Below are 26,614 nucleotides of genomic sequence, written 5' to 3'. Positions count from 1 at the left end.
TTCATTGTTTATTGGTATGATTTGAAGCTATTCCGGTAATAGCAAATCAATAGTTAAAACAATATAAACGAACAAAAATGAACAAAAAATTGGTACAAGCACTTAAACTTTAATTAAGGTACTTGTTTAAGAGGGATAGTTTCCATAATCTACTGCACATTAAACAAGACGTGTTATAATTAGAAGGACAAAATCGATTAATTACGGTGAAATAAACATTTTACTATGTTCAATAACCAACGCTTTCTCTTTTGACATTTTTGTAATATTAAAATCGAATACAAAGCACATTGTTTAACAGTTGAAATGAGAGGTTGATAACAATCATTTACCAAGACATTCATTACCACTTGTTATCAATCCACACTGTCAACGTGAGAAATTGGCAAACACAAAGGATATTATTTCAATTAAACATATGAAATAACCAATTTTCTATTTGAAATACTTGTAAAAAATTTATTTTTTAACTTTAAAAACGGATGAATACAAAACACATTAATTGTACGTTAAAACGATTCAATATCTAACTTTTTCTCTATCAACAATCCCTTTTTAACAATGAAATGAAATACTACAAAACGTTTTGTGTAAAAGCAATTATTTATCACCACTTTTTTAAAACTTGTTTTCAATCTTTTATACAACTACACTGTCTATATGAGAAATAGGCAAACACGAAATGCTTTGTTTCACATAAATATAAAATATCCAACTTCCTAATTGTACAACTTATAACACTTTTTTCCATTTACAAAACTCATGAACATTAAACACGGATGAAGAAAGTAACATTATTTTCACATTCAAAATATTAAATAACCAACATGACTATTGTCAACTTCTTAACAATTAATAGATGCGTAAAACTCGCCACCGCGTCCTCATTATTTAAAAGCTCAACAATGAAATATGTCTTAAAATCCAAAACTGTCCTTGTCCATCTTTCTATAGCGTCCCTCCCAATCTTGATCAAGACTGATTCTCACCGGCACCAGACATAGTAGGAGTATTTGAATCCCTGGGTGTCATCTGGCCCGAGGTCGAAGATGCCATCTGACCTGAGGTTGAAGATGTCTCCAATAATGAAGATAAGCCTGAGATGTTAGCCATATCTCCTAGGTCCCGCTCACAGGTTGTGGGGAGCACTTGGTGGGCACTGCGGATGATATCGGACACGCTCTGCTGCTGCTTGGGGTGGTGGTATTGATGCTGCTGCTGATATCGATGTTGATGATTGGGGTGCTGGTGTTGCTGATGCTGCTGCTGCGGGTATTGATGTGGCTGCAGTTGGGTGTTAGGCAGATGGTGGGAGAGCTGCGTTGGACCCTGAGGAGGCGGCGGGATCTGGTTGGTCATGCTGGATCTGTACCTCTCCACGTATCCGCAGTCCTGGGATTGCCATATCGATGCAGTTGGTGGTTTAGTGCTCTTCCACAGGTCTGGGGCCGGCTGCCACTGCTCCGCCGGCTTGGGAGAGGACGAGAAGGGGGGTGCAGAGCTGGGTTGGAAGGAGCTGGAACGTGATGGTGTGACTCGTGGAGGCTCTTCCTCGTCGCTATCTTCCATAGCCTCTTCTAGGATCCTGCTGATTGCCGTGCGAGCCTTTTTGAATTTTCGTTCCGACAAGTTCAACAGTGTCCCCTTCACGTAGTTCCCAAAGACTTCTGCAGGTGTCTGTGGTCGCATTGCCTGCTGCAACTGGATCATCTGCTGGCCAGACTCCTGCAGCCGCTCCTGTAATGTGGCCAGGACTGTGTCTTCCAACTTCGTGCTCTTTCTCTTTCTACCAGCATTATGGGAAGATTTTGGAGCCTGTTCCTCCTCTTCGGTCACCTCCATGCCGTCCAGGGCGCACTCAGTTTCAGCAGCCGAGAGATCTCCACTGTTTGCATTAATTGTATCCTTCACCTGTAAGCACAAAACAAAAATATACCATGATTTACAAACAATATTTTTTAAACATTCCTAAGGCTAAATTGACTACAAAGTTTGGTATAAAAACATTCGACCTATAGATACAATTACATTTTTTGAACGATGGTAACATCACAAGTTAAATAACATTAAACAATATAAAAAGTTCAAAAATATGTACTTACACTGCTAAGTGGCTCTGGTCTGTGGTACACGATCTTTTGAAGAAATTGGAACTTCTTCAATGTCCAGAGCTCCCTCTCTGTAAATACCCGTTGCCCGGACCCAGACTTAGGTATCTTTTCTAGTCGCGTGAAGTTGTCCCTCATGCCCCTGAACCAACCTTGCAGATGAGATACCTCCTTGGACATGGTTTCCGCCTGCTTCTGCCACGCAGCGTTCTTCAGATCTGTCCTCCTGTAGTTCATAACTTTCTTGTTCCAAAGCATCTCGTGTTCCTCCAGGAAGGCGACCATCAATTCCTCCTCCTCATCAGACAGCTTGTTGGCCCTTTTTTCTCTCTTTTTGCCTTTTTTGGGGAGGATCTCTGCGACTGACGACACATGCGATGCCAGTGATACATGGCTGTCTACGGACCCAGTATGCGAATGAGTTGGGGAGCGTTGAGGGGACGAGGAAGGAAAGGATTGAGCATCCACCACGTCACCATGCTCAAGGGCAACATCAGGGTCCAGACTTGGCTGGCGATGGTCCAGGTTGGGAGTAAGCTCATGATCCAGGCTGGTCTCCCGATGATCCGGGTTGGGAATAAGCTCATGGTCTTGGCTTGGCTGCTGAGTGTCCGGATTGGGGTTGGGAAGCTCCTTGTTGCCTCTGCGGCCTCCACGACCTCTTCCTTTACGACGACCACCAGTCATTGTCTTTGTTGCCAAGATGCAAAGATGAAAATTTGGGTTGTAGGTCTAAACTTAACACTACACGAGGTTCTTTTTAGTTTTGCAGCCACAGTCACGTGACTGGAAGTTTTTCGGTCGCGGGCTGCGCGTTGAACGCGCAGTGCATGCGCTAGCCATTCGTTCAACACGTTCGCAATACGTGATGCATTCGTTGGGAGGTTTTGTATATGCGCTCTGTGTACGGTCAGTATGCGCCAAGTATACGTGCAGCGCGTTAGCAATATGTTATGTATTCGATGCAAGTTCGCTAGCCTTTCACAAATTCTGACAAGAGTTGAGCGCACAACGACGCACTGGTCCTATTTTCCAATTTTCAATGCGCGGGTCGTGCGTCAGGCTATATGTGACCGGGCCTTTAGGTACGCTAGTGCATGTGGATAATTTTCTCACATATATTCTTGGGTTTGGGTCTCATTTATCCGATGAAAGTAAACGTTTTGACAGAATGTTACACTTGAGTGAGCACTGTCCATTTTTGTAAAGCTCACAGAAATCTGTTTGCGCAGAAATGACCGTTCGCGCTGTGTCAAGGGGACAGGGCGAAATCAAACTTACCCTGCGAAACATTTCTCATACATTTCCCTTGCAATTTAGTCATTTGAAATAAAACGGATACATTCAAGCATTTTGTAACAATTTTGCCACCCAAATTGAAATTTCAACACTTAGTAAGCACAACCTAGCTTTTTGTGCCCGCTGGATCTGAGGAATTAGAATATATCCTCAGATCCAGCTGGCACAAAAAGCTAGGTTGTGCTTATTAAGTGTTGAAACAAAAGTTTATATCAGACATTTCCAGCATTTTTCACATCTTTTTCATTTAAAGTGAATTTACATTTCATTTTTCATTGAATACTTGTTTCTCCACACTTTTCCCAAGCTTGAGAATGATTAACACAATGAAAACCAAGCCTAAGCCATTTCATGTAAATCACAGCTCAGTGTAAAGCAAATATCGTCACGATGGCCTCGGTGTGTGGAGGAGTGGGGTGGGGCGCAATGCACTCTTCGAAGTGTTTTTGGGCAAGGAAACAAGTTAAAAAGGGTAAAAGATATCTTCAAATCAATTTCAATAGCTAAATTCCACGTGTTCTTCATGATTAAGGTCTACGTTTATTCGCATAACTATTTCAAAGTTCTGCGCAAATAATTTTTCACTAACTTTTCAAAAGTAAGGGGTGCTCACTCAAGCGGAAATATTTTTCGACAGTTATATCGTCATTTCCTTAAACGGATCAGTACCAATGTTAAAATGTGGAAAAATCTTCAGGATATTACAAATGTATGAATTTACAGGATTTGTGTAAACTTTTTTTGATACGCACTGTAGAATCAATTTTTCGACTGAAATCTTTGCCTTGAAGATTGCACGAAAGAATCATGTTTGAATGGTTGGTGTGAAGAAACGATGACTGGATATCACTGCCACGTCATGGAGAGCAACAACACTAAAAGCAAGACATCCCCAACAAATCCGCAACACACAACCGCTACAACCCCGCAACACACAACCGCTACAACCAGGCAACACACAACCAGTGCAACAACAGAAGGAGCAACCTCTGAGCCAGTTGGTAGGTTGAAATATTACCTAAGGGCTTTTACATTGATATCATAAAACCTGATAGACCAACAGCATTCGTCACTCCATGAACCTCTACATAAGGCCTACCATTATTTAATATGATACAACCTGATAGGTCATTAGCATTCGTCATTCCATAAACTGCTACCATCGGGCGTATATACCATTACTTCATATGACTATACAACTTGAAGGGTTAATAACATTCGTCATCCCATGAACGTAATAATCGGAAGTACCATTATTTCAAATCATACAACCCAATCATGCTGACAGGTCAAAAGCTTTCGAAATTTCATGAACGACCATTATTTCACATCATAAAACCTGAGATGTCATTAGCATTCGTTATTCCATTTAACGTAAAAATAAAGGCTGTATCACCTATATGAATCGTCATCATTTAACTGGTGTTATGCATGCTCTAGTTGTCATACTAAATTCTTATACTTGGTCTATAAGAACTAAAAGAATTATTAAGAGGAGGCTGCACTCTACAAGCTCGGCTTTTAGCGACCTCCTTCATTATAGTCGAGTAGCCTGAACCAAATCAGGACCGTCAAGTTGGGTATATATGCAATTTTATTGCTCAAAATCGTGGTATAGGGTGTCTTCTTCCAGGATACGAAGAATACCTGGGAACCCTTGGGATTTTTTGTTATTGACGTCATAAGCCAAGCCCACTTTTTCACATTCCTCTCAATTATGATTTTTCTATTTTACATAAGAAATATATCATGTTTGGTATCAAATTAAAGCTTATGACAAATCAAATGAACAGCTCACTTGAAGGTCAAATTAGGACACAGAAAGGTAATTTATCATAATACGGAGCCTGTCGTGTTCCAGAAGCTAACAACATTTTGTTGGGAAATGTGAAGTTTCTGAAGGTGTATTTCCAGGTGAAACATGAGATGTCTTCTCAGCATATTTGCATAGTCTAAGCACAGTCCCACTACCTGAGTTTCATGTTAGCAGTCAAGAGAACTGCTGAAATTGGATTGAAATCACCCTTCATCATAATTTCTTCTGGAGTAACTAGGTATGGTTTTTCACTCATCAGATTCAATACACAGAGATTCAAATCATTGATTCAGCAAATTTTGTTGGATAGTGTGAAGCTTAAGGTGTATTTCCAGGAGAAATACTGGATGCCTTCTCAGTATTACTGGCACTGGTTTCTGCATATATAGTCAGCACACTACCTGAGTGGATGTATTGTTAGCAGTCAAGAAGACCTGTGAATTAGACCTGCATCTAAATCATAACATAGCTAGCATAAATGAAATCCTCATGTAACTTGTAAGACTTGCCTGCTTATGAAGGATTTTAATAAGAATGTCACCCTCACTTCCCTACTTTGCTCTGTAAAGTAGATTTCTAGATCTAGACTCTGACTTAAGTGCACTTGCTGCTTTATCATCATATAAACTGACCGGAGCTCAAGTAAACTCGCAGTTCACAGCCTTCTGCAAACCTAGAAGCTAAATAATAGAGACCCACCACCGCAGCTGAGATGAAACATGCCTAGAAAGCCAAAATTCCCATGTGGGGCATGCAAAAGAGCAGTAACATGGAAAACAAAGGCAATCCAATGCGAAGGGGTATGCAATCAGTGGTTTCACGCACATTGCGTACACTTCAACACAGCGGAGTACATCGCAGTTGGGAACAGCTCTGTTGTGTGGATCTGCAACATGTGCGGCATGCACAATATCAGCATGTCTAACCTTGAACTCAAAGCCAACACTGATAGCTACAACCCCTTCAACCACTTAACCATTGGAGATGAAGATATATCCTTGCCTACCGATAAGGATGAAAATGAACAGGATAGAGCTTCAGAGACATCAATTCTGAGTATTGGTCCTCCAGCGTCAACCTCTACTCCCATTAGACCGAAGGAGAAACCCACTACTGCAAAGAAGCCTCGACCGAGGGCACTCAAGATACTTAATGTAAACTGCCAGAGTATCAGAGCGAAGAAGCAGACATTTCTACTCCTTATCCAGGATCATGAGCCAGATATCATCGTCGGGACTGAGTCCTGGCTGAAGCCAGATATTTGCAGCAGTGAGGTGTTCCCTACTAATACGTATAACATCGAACGTCGAGACAGACCTGGCGATGCACATGGAGGAGTTTTCATCGCAACCAAAAAAGAATTCATGGCTGTAAGGGAAGTTGAACTTGAGACAGACTGTGAGATTCTGTGGTGTAGAATTGATCTGGCTGGAGCAAAGACTCTGCATGTTGCAGCGTTTTACAGACCACATGAAAGAGATGCAGACAGCCTTACTGAACTTGAGCGGTCCCTAAACAGACTTCCTCCGACTCATTCGGTGATTGTTGCAGGAGACTTCAATCTACCTGGTTGGAACTGGGAGGATCATGTGATTGGCAACTGTAGGAACCCAGCCCTACATCAGAAGTTCGGCACAATCATCGAGGATCGCGGCCTCACGCAAATTGTCAGAGAGCCAACCAGAGGACGAAATGTGCTGGACCTCATTCTCACGAACAACCCTACGTTAGTCCTTGATAGCCAAGTGGTGCCTGGAGTGTCTGATCATGACTGTCCTCTCATCATCGTCGACGTGAAAGCAACGAGACGCAATTTGAAGCAGAGAAAAGTCCTGCTCTACGGAAAGGCAGACTGGAAGGAGTTCGAAAAAGTCATGATATCTACATAGGAGGAGATTGATAGCAAAATCAACACTTCAACACTGAATGATTTGTGGATGACCTTCAAGAATGCAATCAAGAAGGGAGTAGAAAACTTCATTCCCCACAAAATGACACACCCTAAAGGCAGCCTACCCTGGGTCACCAACCATGTCAGACGACTCATCAAAAGGAAAGACAGAGTATGGAAGAAATTCAGGCACCACAGAAATAACAACCAGGGTCCCATCCCACACAACACGGAGGTCGAGCTGCAGAACACCAAGCGTACACTCCAAGCTGAACTCAGGAAAGCATACTGGAATTACCTTAAGTCAATCTTCACTGTGGATGAAGAGGATGAGGAATCAGCTGAGTTTAATTCTATGAAACGCTTCTGGCGTTTTATCAAGCACAACCGGACGGACAACACTGGGATAGCTGAGCTGAAATCTGAGGGACGGAGAGTGACGGACTCCACTGCCAAAGCTGATATTATCAATCAGCAATTCCAGAAGGTTTTCACTAATGAAATGCCAGTCCCGCCACATCTCTTGCCTGATGCATCGCCATACCCAGACATGCCGGAGATCATCATAACGACCAATGGTGTGGAGAAACTTCTGAAGAGCCTCAAGATTCACAAAGCACCAGGACCTGATGGCATATCACCTCAAGTTCTGAAGAAGCTTTCCAATGTCATCGCCCCAATTCTGACCACTATCTTCAGGATCTCTTACAACACTGGTCAGATACCAGACGATTGGCGAGAGGCCAATGTAGTGCCTATCTACAAGAAAGGCGACAGAACAGACCCATCCAACTACAGACCCATCTCACTCACATGTATCTGTTGTAAGTTGCTTGAACATATTGTAGCCAGCAACATAATGAAACATAGCAGTGCAAACAACATCCTTCATCCTCTGCAACACGGATTCCAACAGAACAAGTCCTGCGAGCTACAACTGCTGGGATTTATCTCTGACCTTCACAAGAACCTTGATCAAAGCCTCCAGACTGATGTCCTTGTCATGGATGTTAGCAAGGCATTCGACAAGGTCGGGCATCAAAGACTGCTCCATAAGCTGGAATACTATGGCATCCGAGATAAGAACAATGGATGGATTTCAAGCTTCCTACATCATAGGAAACAACAAGTAGTCCTTGACGGGTACCATTCATCAACCATTGATGTCATATCAGGCGTCCCCCAGGGCTCAGTCCTCGGACCCTGCCTGTTCATCCACTATATTAATGATCTGCCTGATAGACTGTCATCCCCAGTAAGACTCTTCGCTGATGACGCAATCACTTATCTTGCTATCAAGAACCAGCAAGACACACAACAGCTCCAAGATGACCTTGACAAAATCAGTGAATGGGCATCGAATTGGATGATGGAACTAAACACCCAGAAATGTGAGGTCATCAGAGTCACGAGGAAGAGGAATGCGGTCAATCAAATCTACACCTTGAACAACTCGGTACTGAGAGTAACTGCTGCCTCCAAATATCTAGGTGTCACAATAACATCGGACCTGAAATGGAACCAGCATGTTAGTAATATCTGCCGCAAAGCAAATTCCACCCTTGCCTTCCTACGCAGAAACCTCCGCATCAACCTGCCTGAACTTAAAGCCACTGCCTACAAAGTACTAGTACGGCCTCTCGTTGAATACTGTTCTTCGATATGGGATCCATCAACCAATCGTCTTATCCACCAGATTGAGATGATCCAAAGACGGGCAGCTAGATTTGTGCTAAACAGATATCACAACACCTCTAGCGTTACATCTATGCTTGAAGAACTGGAATGGCCCACACTGCAGAAACGAAGGGAGGATTCTAGACTGGTCCTTATGTACAAGCTGCACCACAATCTTGTCAGCTTCCCAGTGGAAGAATACATCATCCCACTCACTGGATCAACAAGAACTCGATCGCAGCAACAAGGGAACGGCTACCAGCTACCACACTGCAGGACAGAGCACCATCGTCAATCCTTCTTTCCGAGGACGATCAAGGCATGGAATACTCTTCCTCCCAACAAAATCAATGCCTCTTCTCCAAAAGCCTTCCGCCTGAGACTGGCGGAAGGCCAGAGCTAAATCAGATGGGACTTTTTACTTGCACCTGTATATATTTTGCACTGCACACCTAAACCTGGCCATACACACATGCCAAATAAATCATCTGCAAGAATCTTCAATCCTGAAGGAGGCAGATTTAACCTGAAGAAGAAGAAGAAGAACATAAAGCATAATTATATGCATTTTTGCTGTAATTTGTAGTTCAGGGTGTGTATTTTATGAATCTGACAGTTTTGGCACTCTAAGGCAATATTTTTTATTGACGTCACAAGCAATGGAAGCTGTAGTTTAGGATACTTTAAAAAAAAAGAATCTGATGGGTGCTACCTAGTCATCCTTGGGCAATTTATTTTTTCTTACTTTATGACCACCGTCCACTTCATTTCTTCTTACTTTATGACCCCCAACCACTTTTCACATAGAGACATACATCTTAATTTGAAAGGAATATGACCTATATGCATGCAGTTTATGGAATGAACATTGTCATGTTTGGAACCAAATTAAAGCTAATGAAAATCCCAATGCAATACCATGGATCAACATACATTTAAGACATGAACAGGTCATGTAAATGACAATTTAGTTCTTTAAAGGTCTAATTGGGGCAGCAAAACAAAAACATATGATTCAGAACATGATTGAATATCTTGCTTTGAATACAGACATTGGTGTTTATCCCTCGAATATCCTTTTTTGTAGAGAGATGATTCAGTAGGTATATGCCATGTCAACATAAACCAATCATCAATTGCAGTTTATCGAACATCATTATCAAAAGGCTGACTGACGTGGCAACTATTAGCTTTCTTTTGAAGATATCACCGCAGAAGAAGCATCCGTAAATTCTCATTGTCGACATATAAATTTATTTTGTTCTACCAGAACTTTTTAGGGGTTTATATAAGCCTGCTTCAAATTAAAGCAAAATTAATTCACATTTAAGAATGAAAGCTAGGGGGAAATGTTGGCTGTGCACTGCGACTGTCCTATCGATCAGTGGCGAACGCACAGAAGCGTTGTTAGCGTACCAGAACGCTAACATTAGGGACAGTCACACCTTTCACGGGCGACCACCGCTAGACGCATTGTTTTCACTAACAGAGCATTAAAAGTAGGTCTATCGATATCGATAAACTCACAGAAGCTTAGTCGAATTCCTTATAATCTAACAATAAAAGGCTTAGCAGAAGCTAACAGTGGCGCTAATGTTAATACAAATCACTAACAGTGCCAAGGGCACCAATAGTGATGATGTTAGTGAATAATTTCTCTCTTTAAAACTTCCTCCCTTTCTTATACAAAGTAATTTATGATATACCTCGACCAAATTAAAGGGGTATTCTGGACCCAACAATATATGAATAAATTAAGTAAAATTAGATGAGCAAATTGCTGAAAATTCATCAAAATCTGATTAAAAAAAACAAAATTCTTGAATATTAAAAATTAAACACTGTATTTTGCAACTGATATCCATGAATATGCAATAAATGGAACGATAATGCCATATCCTCAAGCTCTTTCCCCTTTTTCTGATTTTATCGAGAATTTGAAATGAACTCGTAATTGTCTCAAATGTATGTATTTCACCCGAGTTACAAAAGGATGATCTTTGAAGCAATATTCTGTGTGGACAAAATTTAAATAAACCTAATTGTGTATGATACAACAGACCCTCCTAGCATATTCATGGAGACAAGAATATAAATTTAACCGAAATAGGGCCTAATGCACAATTTTAAGAAACCATATTTTTTCTACTCATTTCTTTTTTTTTCTCACTTTACTGTTCGAACCGTATTATTTTCTTCAACCTGGAACACCCCTTTAGGAATAGGTATATAGCGGGGATGTTGATTCGTGCCAAGATATATGATCCTTTTCAAAGATTTTTTTCTTCCAAGATATATCATTTATTCAGATATTTGAAGACATTTTTTTATGAATAAACCCTACATTAGAGAGAAGAAAAATAGCTGATGAAATGTATCGCATGATAACCATCATTGGCAAATACTCCATCATGAGCATGATGAGTGAAGCCTGTGAAGAGCATTTTCCAAAAAAAAACTGATGAAAAGTGGTAATATATTTTTTGTACAGAATCTCCATCGTAATATCATGATTGGCAATTTTCTTTTAAAATCTTTTTAGGCTTATTCGATATTTTTAAATTCAATTAGTAATACTACCTGCTGCCATTTCATGTCTAAAGTGTAATAATAATTCAATTTTGTATGCCTATATGATAATGAATTACACCGGGAATTACATTCCTTTACCCTTTCCTAAATAAGATTTTAAACTTGTAGGATGTGCAAATAATCATAACTAAATCAAAGTTAAATCTAGATCACTACCAAGACTAGATTAGATTTTGCCTAACTCTAATCCCCTAACAAAAGCTTTCTCTGCCTTTTGTGTGGTAATTCTACCCATGTTGTTAAGAGCTGATTTGTTAATAGATAATACTGTAAAGATTGTGGTGTCAATCGTTGATCTCAGATGTAAATAATGCATTATACATCGCAGCGAGATTACCGGTTGTAACAGGGGCATTTTGTTAGCGCAGTGTTAGTGAAATGTTAGCTAACAGCGTTTCAGTGCGGTCGATACAGGTTGTGATACCGTATACTGAATCCATTTTGCAAGGGAACTTAAAAGAATTCCACACTCTACTTCATGATCAGATAAGATCTAAATTTATAGACCCTGATGCAGAATAATTAAACTGGATAAAAAGTGTGATTTATACCTTTTCCCATTCATGTACAATGAAAACATAACAGAATATCTCACATTACTTAGCATTTCTTCATATTAGCACGAAGGAAGATGGTCGAAATATAAACAGTTTTCCTCCAAGTCAGCAAAAGAGCATATCTAAAGGACTCTTCAGGAGATCTAACTCGAGAACAGCTGATCAGAATTACTCCCCTGCAACTACCAGGCCTTTCCATGTTTGGATGGAAAGTTCAGGACACTCCCGTACTTGTTCATTGCATATTGGTTACTCCCAAAGAAGTGAAAGAACATTTTCCCTGTATAGGAAGCATGCCATTGCCACCATGTTCTAGGGCTAAACATGTTTGCTGACCTTATATGTGAATGAAAATAAAATTGTTTTATGGTAAATACAAATAAAAACTGAAAAAGCAGTTGAAACTGGATAGAAAGAAAAATCGGACGGGCCTTCAAAAGAAGAGGAATTTAATACGAAATATAATATGTTTATTCCGTAAAATAGAAAAGTCATAATTAAGATCAATGTTAAAAAGGGGCGTGGCTTAGATGTCATTAAAATGACTTAGGGTGCCAAGGTGGTACGTGTCAGATTCTAATTTTTTTTTTCTTTTCCTCTTCTGAGGTACTTTATTTCATAAAATCAAATAACAATATAGTCACATGTATACAAAACTAATCAACAGGTGTAGACAAAAAAAAAAGAGTAATACAAATGCAGAAATGGTAAGAGTATCTAAAACAGAAACTTTTCAAGTTCTTCTAAAACATCTTTCTTATTTTTATATTTCCACTGAGCATAATTCCTGAAATCATTTTTAAATACCATCCAAATTGATTGACTATTGAACAATTTATTCCTAAAGTAATTTAACATATACACTTTGTACACTGCATATTGTGCATAAATTAATAATAGGTTAATCAAATTAAATTTAGACTCACTGATTTTAAAACCAATTACAATAATCTTTTCTTCTAAATAAATGTCTTTTTGAAACCAATCTAATATTAAAGTGTGAACCTTTTTCCAAAAATCAGTTACTTGGTGACATTTTAACAAAACGTGAATAGATGATTCAGGTTCGTTACAAAATGAGCAAATAATGTTTGACGAGATCTTCCATTTAAAAAGATTTTCTCTAAAAGGCAAAATATTGTGCAGTAATTTGAAATTAAATTGTCTCACTTTATTATCTCTGACATTTTTCAACTTAAAATCTAATACGTGCTTCCATTCATAATCTATTGGTAGTTGACAAATTTCCTCCCACCACCTTGAAACAGGGGGGTTCTCTTTTTCTGATTCATTTAGTAATAAATAAAAATGTTTTGCTTTCATGCGACAAACTTTAATGAAATCACCAGATGATATTTCAAACATTTCTGGTACAATTTTTGTTTCATCTTTGGTGTAAACTGTATTTCTTATTTCACTCACCCATACTTTTGGAAATGCCTTTTTCAATTTAGAAAATTTAAAATTTATTAACAATGAATTTGTGCCCAATCGTCTTTGTAATGAGTCACACGATATCCACTGCCCATTTTAAAAAAGGTCACTGACTTTTTCAATCTCGTTAGCTTTCCACTCTTTAAAATATAAGAGGTCATTTCCGTGTTTAATATTGCTGTTGTACCATAATACTTGATCGAATACATCTTTAACGTTATAAAAGTGAACATATCTCAGTTCACTCCAGTACACAAGTAGATTGACATAAAACTCTGGTAATTTGAACTTCGTACATAAAAAAAGCATATCTTTACTCGAACAGTTCATTCTCAAAACCTCCGATACATCTCCGATGAGGTTTATCCAGAATTTAAAAAATAGTCTCCATTGTGACTTGTCACCTTTAAGGTATTTTGTGAACCAAGATAATTGTAATGATAAAAATTTAGTTCTTAGGTTTACCATATCTAAACCCGAATTTGCTGGAGAGCGAGTAACAACCGCTCTCTTGACTTTTTCTTTTTTTGGAACCCCAAAGAAAACTGTAAATTAATTTGTTAAGTTTAGTCATGGTATTCTTTGGAATTGGTAAACATGTCCCAATGTATACAAATTGGGAAACAATAAGTGTTTTTATAATTGTTATCTTTCCATAATATGTCAGGTTTCTCATTTTCCATACCCTCAAAAGAGATCTCACCTTCTCAATTTTAAGATCCCAATTTAAACTTTCACATTCTTTTTGTTTGGCGGAAATGTATACACCGAGGTATTTTATGGGCTGATTTGTCCATGCTAAATTGTCCAGTTCCCTTTCTTGGAAAGATGTAGACATAGCATTTGTTTTCATTAGGTTTAGTTTTGGGCCTGCTAAAAGACCAAACGTTTCAACTTCATTCAAAGCCAAATTTCCCGACTCTATAGAGTTTACAAAAATAACAGCGTCATCTGCCAATTGTGACATAACGACATTCTCTTGAACAATACCAACTGGCATGACTGGATTTTCTGAGGGAATTCGAATTCCATTAATGTAAGCATTTTGCTTTATTCTCACTGCCATGACTTCGGCGACCATTATAAAGAGGAGACCTGATAAAGGGCAACCTTGCCTCACACCTTGCTCTATTTTGAATTCTTGGGAGACCCAACCATTATTAATTACCTTCCCTATCGCATTGTTATAAAGAGTTTTAACCCAAACTTTAAAAGTTTCTTTAAACCTCAGTCTATCTAGTAACAAAAAAAGGAATTCGTGACTAATGTTATCGAATGCTTTTTTGAAGTCTAGAAAAGTTAAAATCCCTGGGGAGTTCTTGTAGTGACAATATTCAATAGTATCTAAAACAAGGCGGATGTTTTGTACAGAGGAACGTTGTTTTAAATAACCAGTCTGATCTGCGGAGACTATGTTTTCTAACACAGTATACAATCTTTTACAAAGTGCTTTTGCAAGGATCTTGTAGTCAATGTTCAACAATGAAATTGGTCTCCAGTTGTCTATTACTCTCTTGTCACCTTTTTTATGCAACAATGTAATGACAGCCTGTTTCTGGCTTTCAGACAACTCTTGACTTTCAAAGCCTTCGTTTAAACTATCGATCAACATATACTTCAAGTCAGATTCTAAATATACACACCTTCAACTATAACTTTCATCAATAAATTCAAATGATCATGTTTCCTTAAAAATAAGAAATGTTCAGAATCATAATTATGGTGTGTTCTTTTTAAGACCTTTAAAGAGCTCAAATGACCTAAAAATTCATGCACAGGTTTTCAATATAATGATGATCATTTTCATTAGCTTTATTCCATATCACATGTAGAAAGGTCGTATTCCATCCAAATTTAGATATACATGTATGCCTATGTGAAAAGTGGTTGGGATTCATAAAGGAAGAAAATTCTCATGGATGACAAGGTATCACCCAAAATATTCTTAAAATACACACCATCAACTACAACTTTCAGTAAAAATGCTTGACTTGTTTGTATTCTAACACGAAAATTCTGATGTGAATTCGACCTTTGACCTTAAATGCCCTTTAACTGACCTGATGGACGATTCTTAAATGCCATGAGATTCATATGTTTACTTTTGAATTTTCAGTGGATCTAATTTGATATAAAATATGATCATGTTTATTCCATATTACATGCAGATCATATCATGTACCGGTAGGTCATATTCCGTACAAGTTTAGACATATGCCTATGTGAAAAGTGGTTGGGTTTGAGGTTCATAAAATAAGAAAATATGAGAAATTGCCCATGGCTGGATGACAAGGTAACACCCATCATATTCTTAATATACACACCCTCAACTACAACTTTCATTACAAATGTATATAATATTTGAATTGTTTGTATTTAAAACACGAGATGTTCTGCATTATGTGAAAAACTTACGTTTATGACCCGATTCGAACTTTCACGACCTTTAATGACCTTTGAATGACCTTGACGAGTCTTAAATGCCATGAGATTCAGGTATGTAGTTTGAATTTTCATAAGATTTAATTTGATACCAAACACCATATGTTTATTCTGTAAAACAGAAAAGTCACAATTAAGAGAAATGTGAAAAAAATGGGCGTGGCTTATGATGTGAATAAAAAATATCCTTAGAGTGCAAAGATGGAAACTGTAAAATACACAACCTCGACTACAAACGTCGGCAAAATAATACATATATGTTTTATGTAACCTTTCAGAACATGACAGGCTCCTTATTATGGTGTATTACCTTTTTTGTGTCCTAATTTGACCTTTTATGACCTTTAAATTACCTGTACATGGCCATAATGCCATATGAGTCGTAATTATATTAATTATGTATATTTGATTTGTCATTAATTAATCAAACATGATATGCTTATTATGTAAAATAAAAAAAAATCACAATTGAGAGAACGGTGAAAAAGTGGGCGACTTTTACCAGTTTTATCAGTTGCATACTCACATTGCATGTCCATGTTGTTCGCATGGAAGTTCCCTTATAATTGTTTACGTATGATATGTAAAGAAAGGGGTTATGTAGTGTGTACGACAGAAAACAGCTTTTGGAATTGTTGGAAAAGGAAATAACGAAATGAAAATGAATACTTTTTAACAGTGTCGACGTTTTTTTTTTTTTACAGCGAGATGTCCAGATGGGTGGCTGGAGGGCCACATCAGCAACAAATGCTACTTCCTTGAACCTGAGGCATTCTGGTGGTTCACATGGTATGAAGCTAGGAACGTATGTGCAGACATCAATGTCACAGACCCATATGGTCATGTCATTAATGCACAGATCCTTGTTTTAGAGAGCGTGGACGAGATGTTAGAATTGAAGCAGAATGTTATAGAGTCATACCAGCTATGGTATGATAATTGGTGGTACAGAATGGGTTTGTGGCTCAACTGCATTGGTATCAGGGATGTCGAAGACGGAGAGATGTTCTACTGTGAAACGAACGATGAAATGATCCCAATGCAATATTTAGGTAAGCTTTATATATATCTTTGCGTGGAGTATTTCATGTGGGCCTAGCTTTAACCACAGATCATCAATACTAATATTGTATAATATTTATGTTCTTATTCAAAATGCATCATTTTCTTAAAATAATTAACACAGGGTGGGGGGGGGGGTGCACTGTCATTAGAAGGTGGACACCATGCTCCTTTGGTATTCAATCTCTCCGTTTCTTTTCACATTTAGCCATGATATGGCTATATTCTTGAAATAAAAATACAACATGAATTATGTTGGATGCATGAATAGTGATCGTATTTGAAGTCATTTAAAAAATATATATTGAAATCATGGGAATTATTATTCACTGCCAAATCATTACGATTTCCTATCATTTTAGACTGGGGACCGGGTGAGCCTTCTCATGAAAACGTCACTGGTGACATCCTACAGGATTGTGTATCCACCTGGAGCTACTATTGGCCGTATGTATGGACATTACAGGAAAGATCATGTGAACAGCACAGAGCAGCCACTATTTGCCAAATCCCAAGATTCGAGGACAATGCCACTGAGGCAATCCAGTCATCAGTAACTACTGAACCCACCAAAAGTTCTCCGTCCCCCAGCACTACTTCTGGAATCTCAGAGCCACAAGGTACAAATCTTCTAGATAATCCATTATGAATGTTATGTACTCTGGAATCATATTCTTTGACATCGATTAACGACCATTCACTTATCAGGCAAAACTATTTTCCCTGCCTGTTATAGCATTGATCTCGATCAATGACAGTGAAGAATTATTAAGTAATGCAGAGCCATTATGAAATGATGCTGTACCCGATCGGATACAGCTATTGATTATATAATATTATTTTATTACAAACGAAAACTGTGCATCAAGACCTATGGAAAATAACACCAGACAGATGTAATATTTATTAATCTTTTCAGCAAGATGTCCAGTTAACTGGTATGAAGGAGAAAACGAGTGCTATTACATATCTTCAGCATGGTCTTACGATTGGGACATCTGGGATGTAAGCTTCCATTTCTTCTGGTTCACGTGGTATAATGCAAGGGATCTCTGTGCAGGCATGGATGTGATTGATCATAATGGTCGTGTAACCAATCCACAGCTTCTTGTTTTGAAAAGCGATGAGGAGATGATGGAATTGAGGCAGATTATACTGGATTCATATGAGATTTGGTTTGGTACATCGGGCTGGGTCTGGTTTAACTGTAATGACATGGAAGAAGAAGGCACATTCTACTGTGATAAAAACGGCGAAAATATTACCATGTCATATACAAGTAAGTTATTATTTCTTTTTGTCAAACAGATAGAAGAAAAAATCTTGAAATATAAGGGTAGCCCAAAAAGTAACTAAAGAAATCAGAATTGATTAAAAATAATGTATTATTGATATATATAACCATGTTATCATGGTTATATAGAAGTGTAATCAGTAATTGGCATTCGCTTCAAAGGTCGGTTTTATTCGATGTGATTACATAAACGGGATCCGAAGAATGCAAGTATTAGTGGTATAAATTTACTAAACATGCTGAAGATTAAACAAAATAATATTCCAATATCCTTATTGATCAGAGGCCTATCTATCTTAAGGCAATTTACATTTCTCGACTTATGCAGACCAATTACTGAATATTGTATAAACATCGACTATGTTAAACTTGACATCTCATTCTCTCAGGCCTCTGGGCTTTTCAACCAATGATAATATTTAATCAAGGCAATGTTTTCTTTATATTCATAATAATATTTTGAATATTTTCTAACGCATTCCTAATTGTTTTCATTGTATATACATATGTTGCTTTCAACCTATTTGAATGTTTGTTTTGTTGTTTCACATTCCACAATAACATACATCTTGAACATATGAGAAGATGATGACAAAAAATACATAATTTTAGTGTTTTACAAAGAAATACAATATCGTGAAATATGAGGAACCTATTAAAAGCATAGCTTGTGAATGAATGCAGGCGCGTAGCCAGGGGGGCGGTCGCCCCCCCAAAAAGAAAATAAAAGAAGGGAAAAAAGAGAGGAGAAAAGGAAAAGGGAAGGGAGGAAAGGTAGCTTTGTGTTTTTTTTTTCTTTTTATTCTCTTTTTTTTCTCAAAAGAGAACCTCTTTCACTCTTGCTCTAAATTTATATATGAATTTTGCTTCAGCGCTGAGCGCGGTTAAATGACAATATTGAAGTTCTCCATTGTTTCCCCCACCCTTTCTCTAACCCTGTTTTTCCACCTCAGCTATATGTGTTTCTTGCCAGTTAAAGTTCAAATGTATATATTAGGGCATGGAATTAGAGTTAGGTTGGGCCGAAGTATATGAAGTTATATTTTTTTTAATTGATCGCGCAACTTCTGGTCGGGTTGACTCCGGGCGGGTAAAATCTTTATATCAATTTCTGCCGTCACCTTCATAAAGTCAACTTCTCCCGCGTTCAGCTCATTACTAAACAACCATAATTTTGGGGCAAACAGGTTCCTAATTTAAAAAGAGGAAGGTATAAAATTCGTGTCGTATATTAAATAAAAAGGTACAATATTTTTTTTTCAAATTCTATTAAACTTCATGTCATTTCCCTGCACATTCATCTCCTGTCCTGTTTTGCGCCCTCAGTTTGAAATTTTGAATTACACTTAATTTTCTTTATATATCAAAATGAAGCGCTTCAGGATAAGTCAAAGATATTAGGCATCCTTTTTCATATAATTTCAATAAATCACAGAAGTTTCAGCCTTTTCAGTGCGCATTATTTTCCTTGTAATTAAGTTCAATAGTCTTAGAAAATCAATTGAATTAGAGCCGATGGAGTATTAGAGATATCTGCATTTGATGAAACGTCCGCCCTTTGTAATTTCAGAGTTTCATTGCTCTGCGCGGGGAGGAGTATCTTCTTCACGGCATATACACTTCTTCTCCTCGATCTGTTTTGCGAGTTAAAGATATGCACTGTCGCTAAATTGTTTGTAATCAAATTTGATCTTTCCAAGGGAAGTATTCAATATATCTTTGAGAATACCCTTTTCTCGGGACCCTTTTCATGGCAAAAAAAAAACGCTTTAGCTTCCGCGCTTCGCGCAGGGTTATTATTATTTTAATTTCCTCCATTGTATTCCTTTTTTGTGCGTTCACAATCACTTTTGAAAACAAGGTTCATGAAAACAAGATTCAAAATCACAATATAGTCAACTAAATTGGAGCTGATATAGGTACTAGAGACAAGAGAGAGGGCTTCTTTTCATTTTGATATATGAAACACCAAAAGCTTCGCGCGGGAGGGGGAAACTCCCCCTCCCCGGCCTGCACCAACCCCCTAGGGAGCGCGCTTCGCGCGCTCTGTAAGTGTTGGCACGCTTCGCGTGCATTTACCGCCCCCTCCAAAATGAAATCCTGGCTACGCGGTTGAATGACTGAACGAAGTAAATTGAATAATATACAGAAATCCTGGTATAACTCAAAATACTTGTTGGAATGGGGCTAACTGGTTTAATTTTAGAGGACTTGTTTTCACTTGGTCGTGGAATATTAGCTATTGGCCCAGTTATGGGTCATTGTGAATGTGGTACTAAAAATAATAAAGATACTGTTTCTTCAAATAATTAATAATTGAACTGTAATAATTTAGAATTATTTTACTTTTCTGATAAAAATAACAAACTTTTTTTTAGGATCTGCGCATCCACTCTCCCCTTTCAACTCCTCATTTGCATATCACTTTAATTTCGCATCTCTCCATTTTTAATGCAATTTTTTATTAATTTAATTTAATTTATTTACCACTTGTGGGATGGAATACCCTATCAGCACATGCTGTTTTTCGTAGGGGACCATCCTATGTAATTGTCTATGTTGGCAGTATGGTTCTTTGTATAGGTATCATTTTGTACTGCCATTACTATTTGAGTGCGAAATATAAGCTTTGTTTTCTTATACAGTGCGTCCCAAAAAAAATATACACTTTTGAAATGGCTGCCAAATTAAAAATATATCATTTAGGGGGGAAAGACGTATATATATATATGGAAAGCCAATAAAGTCTACTTCCAAATGACACCAAAAGTTGGAAAACTATTCATGCTTGAGCGAGCACTGCCCACTGAAACAAAGGGTATGAAAAACTTCTTTCAGGTTTTTTTGTTTGAAACTTGCAATGTTGAGGGTTTTGTAATGAATTAATGATCAATTGTGATCAGTTTGTTGTTTGAGAAAATTTCATGCGTTATTAAATTGAATTTCAATGCATGAGTGATCATGAATTGCAATTTGTAGTGCAGCATTTTGACTTTATCATGTGGATCTCAGCATTGGGTTAATGAGAGTCAGGAGAATAGGGGGTAAGATATGACTTGGGATAAAGGTCAACAGAACATTTAGCAACCCCTCCTTCCATTTCTACCCCCCCCCCCATTCTCTCCACCTGAGTGACTAAGCTTGGCTAGACTGGACAGGAATTAGTCTTACAGTTTTTGAGAGGTTAGTCCTTAGGAACTTGCAAAGCTATAAGGGTGTTATGCTAAATTGATGAGTAAAATAAGTTTTGGTTTCTTAGGCAAATTTCATGAGTTACAAAATTGAAATGTAACCCATGAGCAGTGGCGTACCTAGGATTTTCCACAGGGGGGGCAAAACCTTCCGCCAAAAAAATTGACAAGCAAAAAAAAAAATAATAATAAAAGAAAAAGGTCTTCAATCACAAATATAGGATTTCGTACCAGAAAAAAAAATGACAAGCAAAAAAAAAAAAAAAAAAAAAAAAAAAAAGGTCTTCAGGCTTGTCGGGGGGGGGGGGGGGGGGGGGGGGCAATAAAGGTCTTCAAGCTCGTCAGGGGGGGGGGGGGGAAAGGTCTTTCAAGCTCGTCAGGGGGGGGGCAGGGATACGTACTATGCATGGGTTGGGACTCGTCAGGGGGGGGCAGACTGCCCCCCTGCCCCCCCCCCCCCCCGTAGGTACGCTAGTGCTCATGAGTGAACAGGAATGGTAATTTTAGTGTAGCATATTCATTTTGTGGACCTCAGCAGTGTGTTCGTGAGAGTCAGAGTAATGTGATGGTACCCGTTAGAAGGCGAGATATGGTAAGACTTCTTTAAAAGGGCACTACTCTTCTTTGTGTCCTTTTACAAATTAAAAGTCATATGCCCCCACTCCACCCCCATTTCCCCGGCTCTCTCTCTCTCTCTCTCTGTCTCACTTCCTGGATTGTAGCCTAAAGGTATTCAAAAACTTAACTGTCAAGTGACCGGTGGCTGATGGTCAGTTTTTTTTCATTGAATGATTACTAAGAAAACGACTGATGATTTATTAAATGATTTATTGAACAAAAATGAATGTTTAATTGATAACATTGAATGACTTGATTTATTGATAAATTGTTGACTAAATGATTGATGGGAATAAGTTGATGCTCCAATTCAGAATTTCTCATTAAATTAACATTCTGCTCTGGACTTAACGCGTACATGACAATAGCAATCAGTCTCTCAACAGGAGAGAAGAGAGGGAGGGGGGGGGGGCTAAATGTTCTGTTGACCCTTATTCCATCAACCTACTTCTCCCACTTAAGTCCTATCTCACCCCCTATTCTCCCGACTCCCATGAACATATTGCTGAGATCCACATGATAAAGTTGAAATGCTGCCCAAAAAAAGTGTATTTTGGGTTCACTCATGCATTAAAGTTCAATTCAATATTAATGAAAACTGCTTAAACAAACAAAAAGTGGTCATGGGTGTTCATTGATTCATCACAACACCCTTAACTTTGCAATTTACAAAGGATTTGCCTCTCAAAAACTGACAGAAATTGGAATGCTTATTCCGGCCCAGCCTAATTTTCATACCCTTTGTTTTCTGATTACAATTTTCATAGTTGAATTTGTAATCATATTCTCTCTCTCTCATTAATTGTCACAAACACGCACACCCCATCTCACATTATGCACCCCTACCACTATCCCAAACATCAGCCTATACGTACACAACTACACATTTTTTGTTGTTGCTTTTTTAAAGCCTTTTTTCAGATACTATCACATTTTTTCATACATACAAGGGTAATAAATCAAATAAATGTATACAAATTAAAGTGAAGTACACGTATACAGCAATATAACAAATGAAATAATATACATTTTGATATAAATTTTTCGAACAAATATTATCATAACTCATAATACCAATAACAAAAACCTCGTAATTTCACATGTATTTACTGTATAATAATACCGTATTGCATGATGAAAAATAAAAAAGTAAAGAATTTTTAAGTGAAGAGGTTATCCCATAATAAAAAAAGTACTTATACATGTATATTTATGCCTCCAACTTTTGTAAGACAATACAAATGTTGTAATGTGAAAATGGCTACCCCCATTGGGTTGCATCAGGCTATTTAAATTTGCTGTAGTTTGGTGAACAATGGCTATTGTTCAAAGTGTATGCAGGTATGCATTTAAGCATCCCTGGATATACTTGGCTGGGTTGATCTCTTGACCAATCAAGAGTCAGTTGGGGGTAGCAATAATGTACCCCCAATAGCTGTAGGAGGTTTTCTTTTGAAGCCAGCTAGAGCACAAATTTGGCGGGAAGAGGGCAGAAGAGATTGAGCTTTTGAAGAAGAAGGTTGTCTTCCCGTGTTAGTTTCAGTCAAAGTACAAGTGAGTTAATTATTATTGTTATTATACTACTGTATACTTGTAAACTTTGTGTGATTGTATTTTACTCTTACTAAATAATTATTGATGCCTATGGGATTACTTTATATGAATTTTTAATATGTAAACTGACATATTTTATGCCTCTGAAGTTAAGATTTTTATAAATGTTTTTACACTAATATGCGACTGTAACCACTTACCGTCAGATCTGTTTCATGATGTTGATTGTAGTTTGTTTTATTTTCCCTTTAGCTCAACATAGCAATACTGTAATTACCAGAGTGCATTAAACCAGAGATACTGAGAGGTGTGGGCGGTGAGTTATTTTAATTGGATTGTATTGCAATAAAACCTGTCTTTTTATTATGTAATATGCAGGAATTGTTTTTTTGCATTTTTTATCCAAACTGCAGTTTAGTTATGGATGATATATATGTATATTTTTATCAACCCTTATGTGTGAAGCAAGAATAAAGAAATGTCATATTGAGACTTATAATCATAATATTGTATAAACTATTTATTGAAATAATTGTAAATTATCACATGGAATAAATGTTTTACATGGGTCATATGATGTTATTTTATCAATATGTATTTACATTGTATTTTTATTATTTATGTCTCTGCAGCGAGGCTGTCTTTCATGGATTAAAATACCTTTACCACTGCAAACCAGTCTGAAATTGGCTTTCTTTCACAAAAAAGTCTCTATGTTTATTCTTAGAAAGTATACAATAATCTGAATAAAGATTTTATATATAAAGCACACACGAAAACAAAACAAAACACAACATCAACAAAACAAACAAAACCTTTTCCACACCCTCAAACAAAATATTCTTTTTTTATCTACTCAAACATATCTTTTGCTAACCATGGAGATAGGAAGACCCCCCCCCCCCATTCCTGGCAGCAAGCACTCACATTCACACGCGGACATACCATTGCACACTCGCATTCACACGTGGACATACCATTACTCACTCACAGCACCAGCAGACGCTTCATACCTGTTTGCATTCACTGCCTCATTCACATTCAGTTCTTCCCATTTCTTTACATGCAAACTCAATTTGCCCGATTTTATAGCTAAGCATTTTTCTTCCTCCCTACGTTCCGCAATATATTTTTGTATTTTATGGCAGGAAGGAACCTGACAATTAGTTCTGGATTGGAAAATGGCATATTTGATGAAAAAGATTATACAGTTTACACAATTATTTCTATTCGTACTTCCCCGGTACTTAGATAATCCAAAATATATCTCTCTCCATTCTAAATCTCTTAATTGAGACATACAGAAATATTTAATAAAAAATCCCAAAAAGGTTTTACCTTGGAACAATTTAGAAAAATATGAATGTATGATTCGGTTTCTCTGCCACAAAAAGAGCATAAACTGTCTTCAACATACCCAAATATTAATAACTGTTCTGATACACATACTTCAACTCCCCCACACACCCACACCGCGTACACCCCCGCAACAAACCCCACATTCCCGCACACCTACCCACACACATCTAATTTCTTCTTTTTTTATCTCTTCATATTTTTCTGCTTCAGATTGGGCTGAGAACAAGCCCGATGACAACGTCACTGATAGCGTCCCAGAGAACTGCATCGCAACTTTTGGCTACTGGCCTTTTGAATGGACTTTAGATGACGTCGATTGTAATGATATCAACTACAACGGGATTATAATATGTGAAATCAATAAATTCTAGTATTGGGGTCAATGTCAACAGAGAGTTAGGTCATCAAGGCACTTTCGTCCTACATTTTTTTTTTTTTTTTTTTTGGGGGGGGGCGAGTTAGACCTAAAAAACGGGACATTGTAAGAACCTTTTGTAATCATGAACAGGATGCGTATCTAACCAAATAATTCAGGTGAATGAAAAGCCCTGAGGATAATTGATATTTGCCTACTGACCAGAAAAGGGGACATTCACCCCGATTGTTTAAGGGGAAATTCAAGAATAGTATTTGAAGGATGCACTGCAAAATTTGGCCTCTACTTGAATTCCCAAAAGACCGATTATATGACATTTGATGAAGAACATGATCACGCATCAATACTGACAAGGGAAGGGGCCAAGCTTAAAGATTAGTGGACGATTTTAAAGGTCAAGTCCACCCTAGAAAAAAGTTGATTTGAACAAATAGAGAAAAATCAAACATAAATAACGCTGAAAACTTCATCAAAATCGGATGTAAAATAAGAAAGTTATGACATTTTTAAGTTTCGCTTATTTTTCACAAAACAGTTCAATGCACAACTCAGCGATATGCAAATGAGAAAGTCGATGATGTCCATCACTCACTATTTCTTTTGTTTTTTATTGTTTGAATAATACAATATTTCAATTTTTACAGATTTGAAAATAAGGACCAACTTAACTTAACCATAAACTGTTAAAATAATGGTAATTCCACATTTTCAGTGAGAAATAAAACTTTGTTTCACTTAATGACAAGGAGTAGAAAATTAGAATATTTCATATTTCATATAATAAAATACAAAAAAAATAGTGAGTGGGTGACGTCATAAGTCATCCCGACCAGGATGTGCATATAACTGTTTTGTGAAATTAAGCGAAACTTTAAAAAGACATAACTTTCTTATTTTACATCCAATTTTGATGAAATTTTCAGTGTTTTGCTTGTTGAATTTTCTCCTTTTTTTCAAACAAACTTTTTGTTTGGGTGGACTTGTCCTTTAAGTATTTAGGTTCGTACATATCAGTGTTGTAGTGCCTTGGTGCTCGGCCTTAAGGCCTACTTTTTCAAAGCCTTGGCCTTGAACATTCAAATTTTAGACTTGAGAAGGCCTTGGCCTTGGTTATGAGGATTTTGAGCCTAGAAATTTCAAGGCTTTTTCAAGGCATTTTATATTTTGTACTTTCATTTGTTTTTATAATTATAAGTAATTATAAATGTTTCAATTGTTCTGTACACTAATGGTCAATACTACCAGCCAGCATGCAGTAGCAGCAGCAGCAGTAGTATACTAGCAGTGCCATCAATTGTAATTATCACCATTATTAAGAATTATCATCACATATATGTAACAAAG

At 37.5% G+C, this 26,614-nt stretch overlaps 2 protein-coding genes across 2 annotated transcripts; one reads left to right on the top strand and one right to left on the bottom strand.

Moving 5' to 3' along the window:
* Positions 1–972: 972 nt before the first annotated feature.
* On the bottom strand, positions 973–2,795 carry LOC135156183 (uncharacterized). The gene is made up of 2 exons (XM_064107825.1): positions 2,103–2,795; positions 973–1,911 (listed from the first exon to the last, which is right to left on the bottom strand). The coding sequence occupies exons 1-2, from the start codon at positions 2,793–2,795 to the stop codon at positions 973–975; spliced, it is 1,632 nt and encodes a 543-aa protein (XP_063963895.1).
* Positions 2,796–10,962: 8,167 nt separating this feature from the next.
* Positions 10,963–25,277, top strand: LOC129273124 (uncharacterized). Its single transcript, XM_064107689.1, has 4 exons — positions 10,963–16,868; positions 17,241–17,498; positions 17,798–18,157; positions 25,105–25,277. Exons 1-4 carry the CDS (start codon positions 16,703–16,705, stop codon positions 25,263–25,265), a joined length of 945 nt encoding a protein of 314 aa, XP_063963759.1. The 5' UTR covers positions 10,963–16,702; the 3' UTR covers positions 25,266–25,277.
* The last annotated feature ends 1,337 nt before the right edge of the window (positions 25,278–26,614 follow it).

Source organism: Lytechinus pictus, chromosome 12 (genome assembly GCF_037042905.1).
Source record: "Lytechinus pictus isolate F3 Inbred chromosome 12, Lp3.0, whole genome shotgun sequence".
Classification (NCBI taxonomy): domain Eukaryota; kingdom Metazoa; phylum Echinodermata; class Echinoidea; order Temnopleuroida; family Toxopneustidae; genus Lytechinus; species Lytechinus pictus.
This window is presented reverse-complemented; position numbering and strand designations above follow the sequence as displayed.